Source organism: Tachypleus tridentatus, chromosome 10, assembly GCF_004210375.1.
Source record: "Tachypleus tridentatus isolate NWPU-2018 chromosome 10, ASM421037v1, whole genome shotgun sequence".
In the NCBI taxonomy this organism is placed as follows: Eukaryota; Metazoa; Arthropoda; class Merostomata; order Xiphosura; family Limulidae; genus Tachypleus; species Tachypleus tridentatus.
Genome location: NC_134834.1, coordinates 25,750,955 through 25,772,026, shown reverse-complemented (window position 1 = coordinate 25,772,026; position 21,072 = coordinate 25,750,955). Strand labels below are relative to the sequence as shown.

Sequence of the window (21,072 nt, the reverse complement as noted above, 5' to 3'; positions counted from 1 at the left end):
TTTGAAAGTTGTCTAAATGAAAGTATTTCGGTTTTGAAAATGTGCAGAGAAGAATACAAGGTTGAGACAATATTGGGAAATGATGACAAACAAACAGGTATTATAATGATTTCAATAATAATATATACTTTATTACAGATGAAACTTGGAATGGTTACAAGTACAGGAGAGCAAACTTTTCCAATGTCTTGGTGTAATCTGTTTCTTGAAAATTCCAGTTTTAAGCCATAACGTTTCAAATTTTCTTCCAGAGACAAGGCCAGAACTGCTCACTTACATATACTCACATATAATACTTTGTTTTCTTTACACACAACAATGGAATCACTGAGAAAAACACCCAAAGTCCAATTGAGGCTTGTTTTTCAATTATAACCTGTGCATGACATACAAAAAAAAACTGGACATGATGGAGCTTTGGTGTCAAAATGTTGAGGATATTCTTTTTCAATATGGTCCCAATAACCAAATTAAATTTTTTTTAACAGGTTTTATTTTTTTTGACAGCTTTTAGCTTCTGGTGTACTTGCCCCAAATGTGAAGCATGAAAACTGAAGCAATGAACAACAGGCTCATCACCAACACTGGCACGGGTCCTCTAAAAATACACATTTAACACATTAGTCAGACATGAACAATAGCTTGGTTAATATGCAGAGTGAAACAGTACAAACATCTTAAATCAATGCATTTAGGAGAAGCGAACAATGTTTTGGGTATTGTGAATAAATATAATACTGAAAAATAAGAAGGAAATGAGTGAAATGAAATCGTTGGTTGGGAGAACTGAAATCTAGTTTACATCTTTATTACACATGCTTTTTATGACAATTTCAAGAAAAAAAGCTTGGGTGATTAATGGTAAATTTACTGTTTTATAGCATAAATAAATCAGTTATTGAAAATATATATTCTTTCCAGTTTGTAAATGTGAAAATATACTTGCATATTGTATCTTGTCAATCATAATTTTCAACCTCATTATATATTATTACAATTTCTAAATCTTTTTAACTTAAATTATTTCAAGGATTATTAACCTTACAGTTATAAGTTATGACAAAGCTATTAAGTATAGAACTATTTACAGGTGAAATTTATTGAATACTAATCAAACAAATGTTAAAAGCATCGACACAAATCTAATCATCCAACTAAAACATAACATTTTATTAAAGTTATTTCTTATGGCAGTCTGACTTTGTTATAAATGACAAAACTGTCTTTGAATTGAACAGTAATTTTAATCAAGTCTAGGGTTTGCTTTTTTTTTTTAATGAAGCAAAATAAAATACTTTAATTTTCATATTTTACCATCTTGCCAAATATACCTTATTGGCCTGATCATAAGACAATGTTTTTTAATTAACATTATGCTGGAAGATTCATACTTGCCTTATAATTGACTGCAGCCACCTAACCACCTACTCTAGCCTGTTGCATTCCTGTATGTCCTGTTAGCAAGTTTACCATGTGTTTGTTCAAGTTCATTGCTACTTCTTGCAACTAATCCACATGCAAGCTGTTCAATTATAGTATGGATTTTGTGGACCTAAAAAATGCCATTATGACACCCAGCTTTTTTTCTTTCACCTAGAAATTGTGGTCACCAAGATCACCCAAAACTAATATGGTAAGCTGGCTCAATAAAATAGTTCATTATAACTGGACTGCTACGTTTGGATGCGATTAAAAGGTAATGATAAATATCAAGTCTTTCTCACTTCCTCCTGATGTCACATATACCATTTATGTATTTTATTGTGTTTTTTCTCTTATACATCTAAGAAATTGCTTACACTTTAATGCCAGGCGAGTCATCAGTGTAAAACCTCCACATTCCACCAGTACCTGCAGTAGTGGGTCCTGTGGTTCGTCCCCCTCCAGCACCACCAGAAACAGATTTTCTTTAGAAAATACAAGTACTCTATTTCCAATCAAAGCACGAAAAAAAAACAAACTGGTAATTCTAGAGATGAATGACCACTATACTGGTTTGGTTTGTTACTATAAACACTAATTGTTGAATATATTTCGTAAAACTATTTTTATTTAAACAATTTTTACTCTACATGGCTTCTAATTCCCACTTTCAAAATTTCTCAGACACAGATCTGTAGTTCTTTATAAAATAACAGAGTATAATACATTGGGAAGTACAAATCCACAAGTGACAAATTTACTATAAATTGACACTTTAAGCTCCACTGTTTATTTAACAGGTACACAAGGTATTATAAAAAAGTGTTTTAGTTAATAAACAAATAACTCACAGGACTATGTTAATAGATTGATAAAAATTTACGGATTAACAAAATTTAATAACAGGATGTAATTCATAAATTATAGCAAATGTTATCTACTTAACAATGCCAAATAATTTTAATAATGTAAATTAATTCAGTTTCTTACCTTTGCTTAACTGTAGAACCTCCTGATGACCGAGGTGACATAGCTTTCGAAGAGCGACCTCCACCAACACTTGTAGCACTTGGTGATGCAGGCTTAAAAAGGAGAAATGTAATTTTGTATATTTTTCTTACCTCACACTTCCAAACTGTACAATATTATATTTCATAATATATACATTATATATAACAACATTGACTGTACATTACATACAGCCTTTAAAAAGGAAAAAAAAACAATCAGAATATTTTATAAGAATAAACTTATGAGTGTGTATATTATGTTCAAACGTCACTGGTCAGCTATTATCAGAATTTTAATTTATTGATGTACACAACACAACTTGTGCCAACTTTCATAATCATTAATCAAACAAGTTTAGAATTTATTCATATAAAACGTCTTTTTTTATTTACATTATTATGTAGATAAAATATTTCTCGACACCTTACAAAATGTTTCTACTCGGGTTTTTTGAGTTATTGTTTCTTAAGTCCTTTTCAATTCTATTCTATTTTATTAATATAGGATTTTGGGTGCAAAAATTAAAATAAATATAACTAGTATCACAAAACTTAACAGGTTAATTTTTATTCTGAAGAGCAGATTTAACAGTTTAGTGGCAAACATCCTACATCGACCAATAGTAAAAATGATTCTGTCCGATAAATTAAAAAATGTCACTCTTGCAATTTTCACGTACAAAAAGATATATTACTTCTATGAAAATGATACACTAACCTAACGCCATATGGCAAGACGTTATTAAAAATATTACATTCCATGTCATTAAAAGACGTAATGTCCAGCAAAAAAGTGACAACGAAAAAAAATCTAATAAAGTTTTACCCTTTAAAGTACTGTCAACTTCTATAATTATTGCGTTCATTTCCACGCAGAGTACCACTGATAAAATATATTATTACTATTATTGCTTGTATTAGCACTTTTAATGCTTTTTTGTTAATTGGTAATGTTAGCGTTAGAATTGACAACATAAAAGAATAAAACAAACTGAAGGAATCACTTGTTTTAAAAATTTAAACAATGGATATTTTTTCAGCCTTTAGTAGGATTAAATGCAATACTTATGATATGCTACAAGCTATAAACATACTGTCAAAAAGTAAGTACAGTGTCAGTATTTCATTTGATAACTGACGTTAAATGTTATAGTATTACTCAATTTACAGTTAGTTGTTCAGTGTTAGTGACAAAGTTTAATAACTTATTATTGCACAAACTACAATAAAGATTACAGAAACTGAAACTTTAAATATCAGTTTTGAATCTCGTGTTCATAAAATAGACAGAAATAACATTTTTTTTATTGAATATAGTAACTTATATATTAACTGTTCACTTCAATAATATTTGTTTTTAATAACTTACCATGCTTATTCCTCTCCGAAGAACGTTGGAGCAACAAGAAAGGCTTAAAATGGCAAAGCACGCAACGTCAGCAACAAAAATAAATAAAGATACAGTGCCATCTGAAATATATTATGAATACTATTATTGAATATCTTTTAATTTTCAGTTTCGTTTGAATTGTTTGTTTGTTTTTTGGAATTTCGCACAAAGCTACTCGAGGGCTATCTGTGCTAGCCGTCCCTAATTTAGCAGTGTAAGACTAGAGGGAAGGCAGCTAGTCATCACCACCCACTGCCAACTCTTGGGCTACTCTTTTACCAACGAATAGTGGGATTGACCGTCACATTATAACGCCCCCACGGCTGGGAGGGCGAGCATGTTTAGCGCGACGCGGGCGCGAACCCGCGACCCTCGGATTACGAGTCGCACGCCTTACGCGCTCGGCCATGCCAGGCCAATTTCGTTTGAAAATGTTTTACAATAAAGTAAAAACAAACAAGTTCGTTTGGAACTGTTTCAATTAAAGTAAATGTCAACTTATTTTAACTAAATTTGTTGTTTTTGCGTAAGTTTATGAGTCAGAAAGTGTATGATAGTTAATATTATATAACATCTGGGGTTTGAATCCCGGTCGCACCAAAACATGCTCGCCCGTTTCAACCTTAGGGGCGTTATAATGTTACAGTCAATCACACTATTGCATTGGTAAGTAGCCCAAGAGTTGGCGGTGGGTGGTGATGACACTAACTGCTTTCCTTTTAGTCTTACACTACTAAGTTAGGGACGGCTAGCGCAGATAGCCCTCGAGAAGCTTTGTGCGAAATTCAAAACAAACAAACCTTTGTGCCCCAGTGGCACAGCTGAATGACTGTGGACTTACAATGCTAGAAACCGGGTGTATCGACCCGTGGTGAGCAGAGTACAGATAACCCATGGTATAGTTTTGCGTTTAATTCCAAGTAAAGAAATGAACAAGAAAACCTATAGTTACCCTAATCTTCCTAATTTTGATGAATCTTGTTAGATATGAAGGTTACGATGTTGTCAATAGCAACAGTACACAACTGATAAGTTGCTGCACCTCATTCTTTACAGATTTGTTTTTCTGTTGTGTTACTTTGTAACAAGCAGTATTTCTTATAATTTTGTTCCATAGAAATGTCTGAGGTTACCATTTGTTTGTTTGAGTGTGTGTGTGTTTTCTTACAGCAAAGCCACATCGGGCTATCTGCTAAGCCACAGAGGGGAATCGAACCCCTGATTTTAGCGTTGTAAATTCGTAGACTTACCGCTGTACTAGCGGGGCGCTTGTTTGTTTAAAATGAAGCACAAAGCTACACAAAGAGCTATCTGTGCCCTTCTCACCAAGGATATCGAAACCTGGTTTCTAGTGTTGTAAGTCCATAGGCATACCGCTGTGTCACTGGGAGACCTGAGGTTACTTCTGTTACACAAATCTTACATTTGTGGTATTATTTATAATTTGTAAAATAGTAAAGTATCATACATTTATATTTTGTTATGGTTTTTTTACTGTTCATTTATTATTCTATAAGATTACATTATTATATTTTTAGTTACATTAAAGTGTTAACTCATCTTCTGTATGGAACTTATTGATTTTGAGTATGTATGAATTATGAAACCGGCACAAACTTCCCCTAGCACTAAAGTGCAGTTATTGATGTTTTGGGCATGGCATGGCCAGGTGGATTATGGCATTCGACTTGTAATCTGAGGGTCGGGGGTTCGCGCCCGCGTCGCACCAAATATGCTCGACCTTTCAACCGTGGGGATATTATAATGTAACGGTCAATCCTACTATTCTTTGGTAAAAGAGTAGCCCAAGAGTTTGTGGTGAGTGGTGATGACTAGCTGCCTTCCCTCTAGTCTTACACTGCTAAACTAGGGACGGCTAGCGCAGATAGCCCTCATGTAACTTTGCTCGAAATTCAGAAACAAATTTAATATTGTGAAATACTATGTAGTTCCCTAGTAATAACTAACCACATGAGATTTAATCTCATGATCTAACCACTAAATAAAAAGCTTTTCTTGATCTTGAAAACGATTACGAGATATAAGTAAAAGAATTGTTACTAATTTTTGTTTCTGACATTTAGAAACAGATTAATTTTAAAACATTATGTTATTATCTGGTGTAATAGTTTGTTTTTTTTATTCTGGCTGTTTTTCCTATTTTGAAAGTCGTCGTTAGGCACGAGCACACAGGGACCGTGCCCTGAATACCCAGTTGATATCTTAAAAAATCTGAATAAAAAAAACATGATCGATATCATACCGAAACGCCAAATATTCCTCCACCTATAGACTTTAGTCCTCATTTAAAAAATAATATATTTAACGATGTCACTGCCTAATTATTTTCATACTTAATAACATTAACAATATTAAAATTTATATTGTATTGTTTATTAACATTTATACCTAATCCTTGGCAGGTGCAGGTTTAGTAACTGTTTTTGAAGGTGATAAAATTTATATTCAAGTTATGTGAAAGTTTTATTTGGAATTTCTGTTGCTATATCTTAATGAAGTATTTTTACTTGACCCTGGTTGCAGCAGTGTTTTGTTTAGACACTTGCAAGATAAATTTAATAATATTTTTAAAACTAAATTAAAGTAGTGTGATATATATTGTACATCATATACTGAGTAGATATACTTCTACATCTAATCTAATTACTTACTTGAAAAGCTAAATGTCTCATACTTTATGGTACACCTCACACCTTTGCCTGGAATAAAAATTATGTGTTTGTTTGTTTTGAATTTGGTGCAAAACTTCTCCCTTTTGCTAGTACAGCGGTAACTCTACGTGTTTACAACGATAAAATTAGGGGTTCGATTCCCCTCTGTGGGGTCGGCAGATAGCCCAATGTGGCTTTGCTATAAGAAAACACACACATACATACTCGCGCAAAACTAGCTACACGAGAGCTATTTACGTTAGCCGTCCCTAATTTATCAGTGAAAAACTAGAGAAAAGGCAACTAGTCATCACCACGCACCGCCAACTCTTGGGCTCTTCTTTCACCAACAAAATTATGAAAAACACATTTATTAAATTATATGATGGATGTTGTTTATTTTTTGCACCAAGAACATGAAAATAAAAATTACAAACTAGCCTGAAAAAAATAATTTACAACAAAATATAATAGTTTATTTAATTAGTATAATTCTCGATGAATAAATAAAATTTGTAAACGTTACGAAATTAGGAGTTAATTATGATAAGTTTTCACGAGTGGAGGCCAACAATATTCTTCCTCAGGTAAAGATGGCGACAGTTATCTCAACCAGCAGTTATAGTGTCACGGATCAATAGTAAAAGAATTTTTAATCTGCGCATGCTTGCCTTAACCACTACCGTTTTCCGGAAGTTATTAAAAGAAAAGGAAATGGTATTTTATTAGCCCCTTGGTGACTAAGCGGTAAGCGTAAACACTTATAACGTTAAAAATATGGTTTCGGTATTCACAGTGGGCATAATACAGATAGCCCATGGCCAATATGTAAGACATCGGTACCTTAAGAATCATTTATATTGTAGTACAACTAAGGATTTCATTTTACTCTAACAACACGTTAGAATGTTAATATTTGTTGTTCTTGTCTTTGCTTAATTTGTTTTGTTCATTGACAGTAAAGGAACATGTCTCCGATCTTTGCAGACGAAGTATTATATATTTTGGGATTATCATGTTTACTCTAGAATTGCTTATAGAATTCTTAAGGTTTGTTTATCTTCAAACTGTATATTTTTTACAAACTTATGCGCTAAATGATTTGATGGTCCTTGAATTTGTTGATTCATGATATTACCAATAATACACAGGCCAGACATACAAACAAATGAAATAAGCATTATATCATCAACAATGTAGTTAATACTATTAACTACTGCTGGGTTTTGTGTATTGTATGTAGAGAAAATGAATGACTTGAGTTTCTCGTCAACTCTTTACACTGAGCATCGTAACATAAGAGTTTGTTTGTTTGTTTCTGAATTTCGCGCAAAGCTACACGAGTGTGTAGTCCCTAATTTAGTAGTGTAAGACTGGAGGAAAGGCAGCTAGTCATCACCGCTCACTGCCAACTGTTGGGCTACTCTTCTACCAACTAATAGTGTGATTAATCATAATATTATAATGATCCCACGCCTGAAAGGGAGAGCATGTTTGGTGTGACAGGGATTCGAACCCACGACTCTCGAATTACGAGTCGAGTGCTTTAACCACCTGACCATACCGGGCCGAACGTTACACTCAAACGTATGAAATTATTCAGTACGATGCAATACGTGATTCCTACCGTTAGGAACCAAGTCGTTAATTTCTAGATTAAACTATATTTTGAAGATCAACTCTACAATCAGCGTTCTGTTTGTACTTGTGATTCCAACACCAAGGCGTGGTCTGGGATGGGGTTCGAATGACAACTCCAACAGTCTAAAATCACTAAAGATCAAATTTCTATTTTGTTTATTTATTTATCTTTTTTTTTTTTTTTGTAGAATATCCACATTATCTTGAGGGGTAAATACACTCTGTATTGCTGTTGGTTATCGTCGTGTAATGAAATGCTTCAAACAACAATAAAACTTATTGGTTTGAATATTTTGGGGATATGGTTACACAACCAATCACAAATGGTAACTAAAATAACAATATCTTTAATAATTCAAAAGCAAAAGTGAAAAAAAAACACAAAAAGTATAACATTATGTCAAGCACACTATATATGCCACCGCAAGTGCGCCGAGGCCTTTTGCTTGATATTACGTCTCTCCCGGATAACTGGGATACAATAAACACAGGATTAATTCAGGCGCCATTTTATATTATCAAACAACGGCTGTTATAGGGTGAGCTGAATTAAGTTGGTAAAATGTAATTTTATGTAACTTACATTCAGTTCAGAATTGGAGTAAGGATGATAATTATCTCAGTATTCTTTATTTAATATTAAATATTATTATTATTTATTTTCGTTGGTATTGTCGAAGGTGAGCTTGCGGAGTCACAATGCCGAAATCTGGAGTTCCATTCCCCATGGAGTACATAGTGCAGCTAGCCTTTAGTGTAGATTTCGCGCTCAAACAAACTTAAACCATTAAACTCTAGAGGTTAAGTGTTTTGTGTGGGTGTGTGTTTTTATAGTAAAGTCACATCGAGCTATCTGCTAAGCCCACCGAGAGGAATCGAACCCCTGATTTTAGCGTTGTAAATCCGTAGACTTACCACTGTACTAGCAGAAGGCTTGTTGGTATCAGTTAGACCATCTTAATTCTTTTTTCAACGAGCTGAGAATTCGTTGGTTAAACACAGACAAGTTTTCAGAAATTGAATCCATGACGTTTGTTATATTTCACAACTGTCCTTAGAGAGTAGTGCATAGAAGTAAAATCAAAGCAGTGGGAAAATGTTATATATATATATATATATATACATAATAAGGGCTTTTCACGACACCGTTTGAATTATTCGTGTTTTATTTAGTTTGATACCAACCTTTTGTCTTTTATCTACTTAATTAAAAACCAAACAATGCGAATCTCCTGTTTCTCCGTATTACTAAAGAATGTCACATCGTTTACTATTGGGGAAAAAAAATCTTTTGTAAAGAAGCCAGCATGCAGGCGAATGTAAGAATGCGTGTAGCATTCAGATAAGACACATATACATGACCTCAGTTTCACCACTGCAGGGTTTCTTTGTCTAAGATGGGCTAAGCCTTACAAACGAAATAACAAGTCATTCTACATGCACTAGAAAATATCGTATTACGTAAGTTACCAAACCTTCCCATTGTTATCACTAAGACTGAAATGGCGCATATATGCACAATAACAAATTAATAACCTGTCGTGATCAAATTGACTGCTGTGTAATCGTGATAAAAATGTGTTTAATAGTTAATAGATTGACAATACTAGATTGGAAAACAGTTATTAAAATACAACGAAAATAATAATTAAATACTTATAGAACACAACGACCAAAGCGACATCTGTTGTTGTTGTTTTGAATTAAGCACAAAGCAACACAATGGGCTATCTGTGCTCTACCCACCACGGGTATCGAAACCCGGACTTTAGCGTTGTAAGTCTGCAGACATACCGCTGAGCCACTGGGGCCCCCAAGGCAACAGCAAAATACAAAGTACCATAATAATTAATCAAATACTGATAATATCTGCTACCATGACGATTACAGAAGGACAATAAATAAGAGGTACATTAATCATAAAATAACGATAATTCTGGTCGGTACAACGACCATAACAACATTATGGAAAAGAAGTACTTTAGTAATGTTATCATAAATAAATTTCTTGACTTTTGCGCGGAATCCAAACCAAAACTTTACTCACCAAAACATGGATTTCAGTGAAGAAAAAAAAAAAAAAAAGATAACTTAGAGGCCTAATCTATTTTTGGATTCGCTACTTTCTCTGCAACAGACTAGATGTGCTGAATTCACAAATCGTCTGTGCTTCTTAGAGAAAAGAAGCACGTAAAAAAGTAGGTCTCACAGTAGCGAGTGAAGAACAAGACATTAAAACTCAAACACGGTTGATGGAGTTTATTTTCAGACACACTGTCCTACTATATTAAAAGTGAAAAGCGCAAAAACCGACGTGTTTTTTTTTAATACAATAAAAGGAGAATCATTATTATTAGTTCCAGCCGGCCAGTTTCGGTAACACAATCACCATCCATCACCAGGGCTAGTAACCGTGATCATGGTAACAAGTCGGCTGTAACTAATAATAAGGATTTTTCTTTCATTGTACTAAAAAAAAATCAGTTTTTGTAATCTGTTTTACTCTTAGTAACGCTGATATCAATTGAAAATTTGTTATATGTTTCTTTTTTCTAATTGAAATGTTTCTTTGAATTTACCTCTACGTTGAAATTTCTTCAAAATGAAACCCTAAGAATAATTTGCCCACTTTAAAAATCGATCCATTGGTGGCATTGCGATTCCTTTGAGCACGTGCTGCACCTCTAACAATGGATATCTAATTCGTCTGAACACGTGCTGCACCTCTAACAAGGGCCATCTGATTCATCTGAACCCGTGCTGCACCTCAAGCAAGGGGTATCTCGAAATCGTGACAGTCAATCTGGTTTTCAGTTCAATCCGCAACAATCCATACAGTAGCAATTGCTGCTCCATTGCAAGTCAAAGTTAGACTGACCTTCTCTAAACCTGTGGTCATCTGACCTGGCACTTCAGTCCATGGCGATTAGGTTAAAATATTAATTACAAAAATGTTTGTTTGTTTTTGAATTTCGCGCAAAGTTATCTGTGCTAGCCGTCCCTAATTTAGCAGTGTAAGACTAGAGGGACGCAGCTAGTTATCACTGCCTACTGTCAACTCTTTGGTTAGTATTTTACCAACGAATAGTGGGATTGACCGTCACATTATAACGCTCCCACAGCTTAAAGGACGAGTATATTTGATACAATGGGGATTCGAACGAGCGCCCCAACCACCTAGCCATGCTGAACTCACCAACATTTTCAGCAAAACAATATAAACTTTTATAAACAAGAGAAATGTTTCTAGCTTCTTACTTTGTTCATCAGTATATTTTAAACACGTTATTTCAATCTTTTTGTTTGAATTTAAGCACAAAGCAACACAATGGGTCATCTGTGCTCTGACCGGCATCGAAACATGGATTATAACGTTGTAAGTCCGCAGACATACGGCTGTTACTGAGGAGCATTTCAAGCTTTCCAACAAATTTGAATTACTGTTTGAAACTTCTCTGTTTAGATACGTTTGTTAAACAACGCAGAGACTGACTTCAATAACTAACCTTTAAGATGTTTCAGGGAAGGCAGCTAGTCATCACCACCCATCGCCAACTCTTGGGCTGCTCTTTTACCCACGAGTAGTGGGATTGACCGTCATATTTTAACGCCTCGATGGCTGAAAGGGCGAGCATGTTTGGTGCGACGGGGATTCGAACCCGCGACCCTCAGTTTACGAGTCGGACGCCTTAATCCTTCTAGCGACTCTATTCTTAGTCATTCTTTATTCACAGTGCAACTACAAATAAATAAACTTTGGAACAACAACGAACATTGTGATCATTAACATTAACAAACAGTACTGAACATTGTAACCATGATCTGTTGGCTTAAGCATTTCTTTAACAAACACAGAAGTTTCGCCAGCAAATCATTTTTTATCGTAATTAAAACGAAATATTGTTGTGAGTTCACACATGCAGTGACTAAGTTTTTAAATACATTTCTCGTGAACTGTGCTTATAACATTCTGTACGGATTACATGAATAGGAACGAATTATTTTTGCGTTTTGTTTTGCTAACTCATTTGTTTCCTCATAAAGCTACGTCCGCTGCAAGAAAGAAACCCCGAATTCTATTGTTATCTGGGAATAATTTATTTACATACGTATACATGGTTAGGACGCTTGACTCGCAGTCTCAGGGTCGCGGGTTCGAATCCCCGTCCCATCAAGTAATCTCGCCCTTTCAGCCGTGATAGCGTTATAATGTTACAATCAATTCCACTTTTCATTGGTAAAAGTGTAGCCCAAAAACTAGCGGTTGGTGGTGATGACTATCTGCCCGCCCTCCAATCTTTCACTGCTAAATTAGGAACAGTTAGAGCAGATAGCCCTACTATAGCCTTGCGCGAAACTCAAAAGAAGCCAAAAACAAATATACGTATATCCCACAGAGACATTTTATCTTCAGTTACAATTACAAAATAAACACGAAGTTTGTGGTAATAATACTTTTTTTTCTTATGGTCTTTTCTGTTTCTGATCCTTTCCATAATTAGGTAAATATGAATACCTATAACGCTAACATTTGAGCTTTGATACCCGTGGTGGACACAGTGCAGATTGCCCACTTTACGCTTAACTACAAACAAACTAATAATTCGAAATTTTCTGACAGGAAATATCTGATTTTAAAATAACTAAGATTTGTTTGTTTGTTCGAATTTCACGCAAAGCTACACGAGGGCTATCTGCGCTAGCCGTCCCTAATTTAGCAGTGTAAGACTAGAGAGAAGGCAGCTAGTCATCACCACCCACCGCCAACTCTTGGGCTACTCTTTGACCAACGAATAGTGGGATAGACCGTCACATTATAACGCCCCTACGGATGAAAGGGCGAACATGTTTGGTGCGACTGGGATTCGAACCCACGACTCTCGGATTACGAGTCGAACGCCTCAACACGCTTGGCCATGCCGGGGCCCAAATAACTAACTAATGCAATCGTTAGAAAATTGTGATAAAGCGAGTAAATGTCTGTGAAACCTAAAAAATAAATAAATATATAAATAAATAAGAACAAAATATAAAGTAAGCAATAAATTTCAAAGAAGAGTTCCAACGGTTTTAACCGAATTTTCCTCTTTCAATCGCTGCTGAAAACTGTACTCCCTACAGTTGTCAGTAGGCTATTCCAGTGTGCAATATATAAACACATGAAGTGGATCAGAGCGCAAAACTTCAGAGTTAACGGTTGCCAAGTTGAGGTTTGTTTGTTTTTTTTCCCTGCTGAGAGAAGACGTTTGAGATGTGGAAGTTACCCATGTTTCTATTTCTAGTACTTCAAGGTAAGAGTTTAAAAAATGTTCCATTTTCTTTTTTTACCTCACTGTTTCGTTGATATAAACACGATTAGTGTGGAGCTTACAATTAAGTGTCCTCGGAGTTGATTTTTCTTTTCATTCCAATAAAATACCTATTTTTGAAAGCTTTTATATATATTACTCTGAATTGACATACGCTAGAAGACTTTAGTAATACATATGCGAAATAAGACAGGTATGGAGGGAAATATTCAGGGTTGAAACTTAGAAATGTGAGAATAAAAATAGGCTTAATTAAATTTGGGTCATTGTTTGTTTGTTTTGAATTTCGCACAAAGCTACTCGAGGGCTATCTGCGCTAGCCGTCCCTAATATAGCAGTGTAAGACTACAGGGAAGGCAGCTAGTCATCACCACCTACCGCCAACGCTTGGACTACTATTTTACAAACGAATAGTGGGATTGACCGTCACATTATATCGCCCCCGCAGATGAAAGGGCAAGCATGTTTGTTGTTACAGGGATTCGAGCCCGCGACCCTCAGATTACGAGTCAAACGCCTTAACCCACCTGGCCATGCCGGACCAAATTCAGGTCAAGAAGAAATGGAGCATTTCTTTAAAAAATAAACATTGGACATTAAAAATAATCAATGTTTTTCTTCTTCATACTTGTTTCCTACTTAATCCATAAGAAAATAGATTTTAATGTGCTGTGACAAGTACAACATGCAATGAATTAGTAAATAGTATATATAACGTATACAGTGGGCTGGTTAAAGAGTACGAGTGATCTGATTCTTTAACATTAACCTTACAGAAGTTACTCGCTACGTCTGATATGTTATATTAAACATAACATGAATAGAATAATTTAGACAGAAGAGACGAAAAAGATGGTTAAGGTGCTCGACTCGCAATTTTAAGGTCGTGGGTTCGAATCTCCGTCACACCAAACGTGTTTGTCCCTCTTAGCTATGGGGCATCATAATGTCACGACCAATTCCATCATTCGTTGGTAAAAGAGAGTAGCCCAAGAGTCGGCGATGGGTGGTGATGACTAGCTGTCTTCCCTCTAGTATTACACTACTAAATTACAGACGGCTAGCGCAGATAGCCCTCATGTAGCTTTGCGCGAAATTCGAAACAAACCCATTAGTTTAATGGGTGTTTTAAGTCTGTATTATAATTCATAAACGGATAACACAGATAAGACAAAGGACACTGTGGCGGCATTTTTTTTTCTATAGAAGAATTACTTCCACTTTCTACAATAAAAACGTAATTATTTGTTAGTTTGTCACAAATTCTGCTGATGCTGAGTGAAGGGGTTATTCATTTAGACGAATTTAGAGCAACTTTAATAAATAAAACAAGAGAGGATTAGCCATCTAATTTAATTTAAATTTATCAGTGAGATATGACGCACTTGTAACATTTACGAGTAAAATTTTTATTAATTTTTCACATGCTCGGTAATCATTAAAAAACACTTTTGTGACAGAATCCATCAGTTATCCCTGTTCTGGTATTTTTACAGCCTAATGTATTGTTATTATGATTAATAATGTCTGATGCTGGAAAAAGGATTTTCTTTGTTTGTTGCCCCCCGCTAGTACAGCGGTATGTCTCCGGATTTACAACGCTAAAATCAGGGGTTCGATTCCCCTTGGTGGGCTGAGCAGATAGTTCTTCGTGGCTTTGCTATAAGAAAAACACAAAACACACTTTGTTTGTTAGTAATCATAAAGCTACACAATGTGATGTGTCCGCCAAGAGTGACGCAATTAGTTTTTGTGCAATAACCTCACAGACGTAATGCTTAGCCACTAGAGGACGAGAGAGGAAATACGTTAATAATTACAAATATGAAATATATATGTATTATGTTGATAAATTAAATATTTCTTAGATTGATGTAACAATGTGTTGATAAGTGAAAACATGTACTTAAATTCTAAGGAAATTAGCTGACACGATCGGTGATACAGCAACAAGTTTATGGGCCCGGCATGGCCAAGTGGGTTAAGGCCTTTGATTCGTAATCTGAGGGTCGGGGGTTCGAATCCCCGTCGCACCAAACATGCCCACCCTTTTAACAGTGGGGCCGTTATAATGTGGCGGTCAATCCCACTATTCGTTGGTAAAAGAGTAGCCCAAGAGTTGGCGGTGGGTGGTGATGACTAGCTGTGTTCCCTCTAGTCTTGCACTTCTAAATTAGGGACGGCTAGCACAGATAGCCCTCAAGTAGCTTTGTGCGGAATTCAAAAACAAAACAAGTCTATGCACTTACAATTCTAAAATCTGGGGTTCTATTCCTGGCGAATGAAACAGGAGATAATCAAATATTGCTTTGTTAGAAAACATTCAAGCAAATTAACTAATTGTGAAAAGAAACAAAGAACCTTCATTTCACAGTGATATATTTTACAAAGACAAGTATGTAATAGTTTTCCATAAAAAAACTCTAAATCGCTTTTCGTGTAAATAATTAGGTTCTGAGTCAGTGCAATTACACGTAATTGTCAATAAAATTCTACTGACGTTTAAATAATATTAACTTACCAAGTTTTGTTTGCTAACCAACTTATGAGCGTCAGCTAGGCCTGTGAACCGCAGGGACATGAGCTTTTCGAAAGCAATTATGTAACTGCTATGAAGCTCGGAATCAAACATGTACTGGAGTAATTTACCTAAGTGGAGTATGCACCTCTGCTATAAATGCGTGGGTTATAAAAAAATGATATTCCATGTCTCGGGGCAAGATCTGAATCTGAAACCAACAGGTCATGGAGACACCTTTCAGTTTGCTTGAGAGTTTGATGTGGCTCATTGGTTCTACACTCAGCTACTCTCAGCGTTACTTGACACTGAAGATAATTAATCATCTTGTTGACCACATAAACCACAATTCCAGCAATGTGGTCCACAGTAGCCTTCTTGTAGAGTGATAGGGTAGGAATGTTCTGGACAGCATCAGAGTCAGCACCAGATTCGTCAGTTGACAGCAAGGTGTCTTAGTGTTTAGAAACTAAGGTATTTTGAGACTTGTTTGGCACTGCATCTAACAGCGATTTAATTGTTTGGACTTTTGTCGTATCCTTCAGGATGTAGCTTTCATCAGCTCCTTTCACATCATGCTAAAACAGCATCCTCCTTCATGATGTGATGAGTTGGCGTACGGTTTGGCTATAGTTAAAAACCATTTGATGACGTGAGAGCAAGAAGGAACAGCTCAAGACGATTCTGACTTAACTTGCAGTACAACAAATACGTGATTTACTATGCATCTGGATGTATTGTTCACAAAAAGCTTTGATTTATGATGGCTGCCCAGCATGTTGCAGTGGTGACGAACTTAACCTTTGATCATTCGCTGTTACTGCGTACACTGATAATTTTCATTAAATAACAGCATCATAATTTTCTTGCTGGTGGACTTCGTAGCTACCTTCTAGCTGCGAGCCAAAAGATTCCTTAACTTAAATATGTCAAATAACTTCTTAAAAAGCTCAGTAAACCTGTATGTGAGTTCATCAGTAGTAAAACATTTCAGCTGTAACTTCTTCAGACAGAGGTATAGAGCATTATAAACACTTGAACTTGGTGAATGGTCAGCAAGATGGTCATGCAGGGGCTTCTTTTCGAAGTCTTCATTAATTCATAGTACATTCACGGGCGTATGAATAATTTCTCTAGTGGAAGGAAGCCAAATGTGTTGAGAATTTACATTTTTTGAGGCAAAGCGATTTCTCGCAGTACTGTGATTTTTCCTTAAGTATATCATGAAAATTATAATACATTATTCGTTAGCCCATATTTCTCCAGGACTGTAGCTCCCCATGACCTCCCTTCTCGTCAGGTCTGACGACATGTGAGCTGGACTGAGCTTGTTCCAAAGATGTAAGCCCTCTTTTTGTGAATGTCTCTTGAGGCTTTCTAGATTCTGCCCACTCACCTTCTAATCACAGGCATCAGTGATGATGCCACATGAGCCAAGGTTGTTTATGACCACCTTCTGCATGTAACAAACATTATTTTAACTTACTGCTATATCAAGTAAACTGTATATGAATATGTCACTTTTTTTTGAAAATGCCAAAGACAAACGTTATATTTTACCAAACGAGTGCTCACTAACATCCATGATAATAAAATAAGTACAATTATAAATAGACATAAGCAGAAAAAAACAAGTTTAGCATTTACCTTATTGCAACAATAGCATATTCCAAGACTTCGGATGATAAAGATCTGTAAATATTTGCAGAAAGAGCTATATTGATGAAAGTTTGAATATCTGAAACAACCATCATTTTACATCAGCAATACCACTGCGAATACGTGACAGTTTAGACCTATGAAAATAACTTTTGGGTAGATAATGAGGCACCGAATCAGTACTATCGCATGTAATTACCAATAAAAGTTTCATTATTTAAGTTTATCCAGTGAGATGTGATATTGCTGAGTTAAGTGGATGCTCGTATCGTACATTAAATACACTTTATAAGGTGCCATATATGATGGGATTTTGTTTGCCACACGAATGTTACAGACACTACTCATTTTTTGTACATTAAAATCGATAAAATTTATTTAACTGATACGTAACGAATTTAAAATGAATACTTACGAGTGAAAAATTGTGTTACGTTCATCAGTTTAATAGTAATAAGCTAGTGAGTGTGCGTCAATACGTCTGGTGTAACCGTACATTTGAACACAGTCGAGACGTTACTAATTAGGTTTTAGTAAACACATCTAAATAATTAGAAAAAGTAATTTCTCTGCCTACCAACTTTTAACACAATATGTTACAAAGTTTTTCGTATTACCAGCACACTGGTATTACAAACAACTCAAATCAGACATGAACAATTACTTATATGAGGGTGGATATATAGACATAATTTATATAGGTGAGGAGACATAATTTATATAGGTGAGGAGGACACGTCCTCATTATATCTTCATTAAACGTTTATTGGTAACAGTATATTCCTCATAATGGGTCAAGTTACTTAGTAATCACGTGAGAACTCAGCTGAAACTGACTTCAAATGGCCACGTGGGATGTGTTCAGTGTGTAACTGATATCAATCATTTTCAGTTTCTTGTTCCTTACCCCAACCCTGGAGACAGGTATTGTGTTAGTTGTTTGAAGTTAAGCACAAAGCTACACAAAGGGTCATCTGTGTTCTGCCCACCCTGGGTATCGAAACCCGGTTTCTAGCGGTATAAATCTAGACGTACCACTGTACCACTGGGGAAGGCAGTTTTGCAGTTTCATATCACCTGACGGATATGAGTCAACACGTGTTTACCACACTGTATTATGTCACCTGACGGATATGAGTCAACAAGAGCTTGTCCGGTCAATTTTGTGAGACAATTAACAATATATTTTAAGCAAACTAAATCAGTCTGCGCTTTTATAAGAAGACAGATGTTGAAGGTAAATCAAGTTATGTTTATATCAATGTTATGTTGGTGCAGTATGCAATCCCACAGATCCCAAATGTTTACAGAGTATCTAGGTTTGTATGCCGGAGATACCATGTTACACGTAAGCTTCATTTTCTCTAAAATGTGATAAGATATAATAACAAAAATACTGATTATATATCTTATAACCATAAATTTTTAAGCCATAAACAAAATACACTACATATTTTCAAAAAGATCCTAGGGTACAAGCAACAACGTGGGATTATAAAATGTATCCTAAGTTTTGGAGGTGACTGCAAAAAAGTAGGACCCACATTGCGGTGGGGATACACCGCTCTCCTAATTTCTATTTGGAGAGCGAGATGTGGGTGCTCAAGCCCACAACATCCTACATCTATATCGCCCTTCACTGCTTGCAGACAGTTGTGGGGTGGTGACTGTTTATGAATTTCGCGCAAAGCTACTCGAGGACAATCTACGCTAGTCGTCCTAATTATTTAGCAGTGTAAAACTAGAGGGAATGCAGATAGTCATCACCATTCACCCCCAATTCTTGGGCTACTACTCTTTTACCAAAGAATTGGGATTGAGCATTACATTAGAACACCCCCACGGTTGAAAGAACGAGCATATATGGTGTAACGGGGGTTCGAACCCGCGACATTCGGATTACGAGTCGAGTTTTTTTAATTTTTCTCTTTATTCATCCCACCTCAAAGAGGGGGTATAAACAAAAATACATGAAATAAAACACTAGTTAAATAATTAGCATATGGAGAGAAAACATTGCAAGATACCACCTTGTTAAAAAATTACAACAAAAGGTATAAAATGAATTAGAAAATATAAAAGAAGTAATGGTTAGCGGTAAGTATCTAAATCAAATTACATGAAAAACATTAATAAAACAAAGAAAACAATGGAACACTTGTGATAAAAAAGAAAACTTGTAGAAAAGAATACACTTCATCAGGTATCTCTGTTACCAATCTACCATTATAGTGATACAGTAAAAGAAACACTAATTAAGTAAAGTCGAGTGCCTTAACCACCTGGCCATACTGGGCCTGACTTTTCTCCAAAGTTAAAATAAGAAAAATATAAACTAAAAAAAAAAAAAAAAAATATAAACATTAAAATATAAAAACATAAATAAAATAAAAAAATAAATAAAATAAAAAATAAGGTACTACCATTTGGGGGTAAGTAATTTAAAACTTACCTCCTGACGTTAGCAATCCTGCCTCCAGTATGGTAGAGGCACTAATTAACACGACACTGAACCATATCACTATACTAAGTTTAGTGTGAACGTCATGCTTTTATATGCGGCTCAAGGTGTACATCCGCATCAAGTAGTGCCAATTTCTTAAATTACCTTATTTTTAACTAAAAATAGTTATTAGTTAACGCAGTCCTTCCTCGTGATTTTGTTTACTTAGTTAACTTCATTTAAATGTAATTATATCATGAAGAAATAAAAACTTTTGTCGACACAATAAAAAGACTTTGCTCGTAATAAGAACTTTATAGTTTGGCGGTTAAGGTTCGTCCTTCCAGTCAGTCATAGGGACGTTATAATGTGACGTTCCATCTCATTCATTTGTTGGTTAAAAAAAATAGCACTAGTTGTTGATTAGCGGTGTTTTCTAGCTGCATTATTTAGTTTTATCTAATCAAGTTTAGGGACAGTTAATGCAGTAAACTCTGGAGTGGCTTTGTGCAAATTCCAAGAAACAAACTGAAGAAATTGCTCTAAATATTGCTAAAGCAACTTTATAATATTTAAGACATAGCTACAGTCTTATATTATTTAATATCTACAGTTTCCATACAACAGCCAAGTTTATTTTCTCTAAAATACATTTCAGCTCTGTCTTTATACCCTTGTGACAGGATATTTAAATTACGAAACATCCACAGCGTTCAAATGATTAAAAATATAAATAAAAAAATCTATTAAGTCTTACATTACCTTTCGTAGCACTTATGAACTTAAGTTTCAAGTTGTAGGTGCAAGTTATGTTTGTATTAGATACTCTAAATATTCAGATTATGAAAAAGCTTATATATACATATAAAGGTCGTCATTCGTACTCTGAACGTTGGAGAAAATCGATTTCATTATAGGGTAAAGCCCGATAATTGTAATGTAACTATTCTGGAGTCACAACAACACAGACAGGAAGGCAGGCGCTACTCTTAGTGAAATGGCTAACGT

General features: G+C 35.2%; 2 protein-coding genes across 4 annotated transcripts in view; one reads left to right on the top strand and one right to left on the bottom strand.

Annotated features, from left to right (window-relative positions):
- Nucleotides 1–100: 100 nt before the first annotated feature.
- Nucleotides 101–20,184, bottom strand: LOC143228913 (protein transport protein Sec61 subunit beta-like). 3 transcript variants are annotated; one of them, XM_076460361.1, is made up of 6 exons: nucleotides 20,074–20,141; nucleotides 11,642–11,874; nucleotides 3,802–3,902; nucleotides 2,413–2,504; nucleotides 1,800–1,907; nucleotides 101–598 (listed from the first exon to the last, which is right to left on the bottom strand). In XM_076460361.1, the coding sequence occupies exons 3-6, from the start codon at nucleotides 3,802–3,804 to the stop codon at nucleotides 511–513; spliced, it is 291 nt and encodes a 96-aa protein (XP_076316476.1). In that variant the 5' UTR covers nucleotides 3,805–3,902; nucleotides 11,642–11,874; nucleotides 20,074–20,141; the 3' UTR covers nucleotides 101–510. The 3 variants fall into 3 exon arrangements, with proteins under 3 accessions (XP_076316476.1, XP_076316474.1, XP_076316475.1); XM_076460359.1 differs by lacking the exon at nucleotides 11,642–11,874 and having other exon boundaries at nucleotides 20,074–20,184; XM_076460360.1 differs by lacking the exons at nucleotides 11,642–11,874; nucleotides 20,074–20,141 and adding an exon at nucleotides 17,610–17,625.
- The window catches only part of LOC143228911 (uncharacterized), a 30,329-nt gene continuing 22,526 nt past the window's right edge, over nucleotides 13,270–21,072 (top strand). Inside the window, exon 1 of the mRNA XM_076460357.1 lies at nucleotides 13,270–13,426. Within this exon, the coding sequence (XP_076316472.1) occupies nucleotides 13,387–13,426 (40 nt within the window). The 5' untranslated portion in view covers nucleotides 13,270–13,386. The remainder of the gene's footprint in view (nucleotides 13,427–21,072) is intronic.

Coding starts and splice junctions, on each gene's coding strand:
- LOC143228913 (XM_076460359.1), bottom strand. Junction 1,908..2,412: donor GGTTCTACAGTTAAGCAAAG/GTAAGAAACTGA, acceptor TATTTTCTAAAG/AAAATCTGTTTCTGGTGGTG. Junction 599..1,799: donor GACTCGCCTGGCATTAAAGT/GTAAGCAATTTC, acceptor GTGTATTTTTAG/AGGACCCGTGCCAGTGTTGG.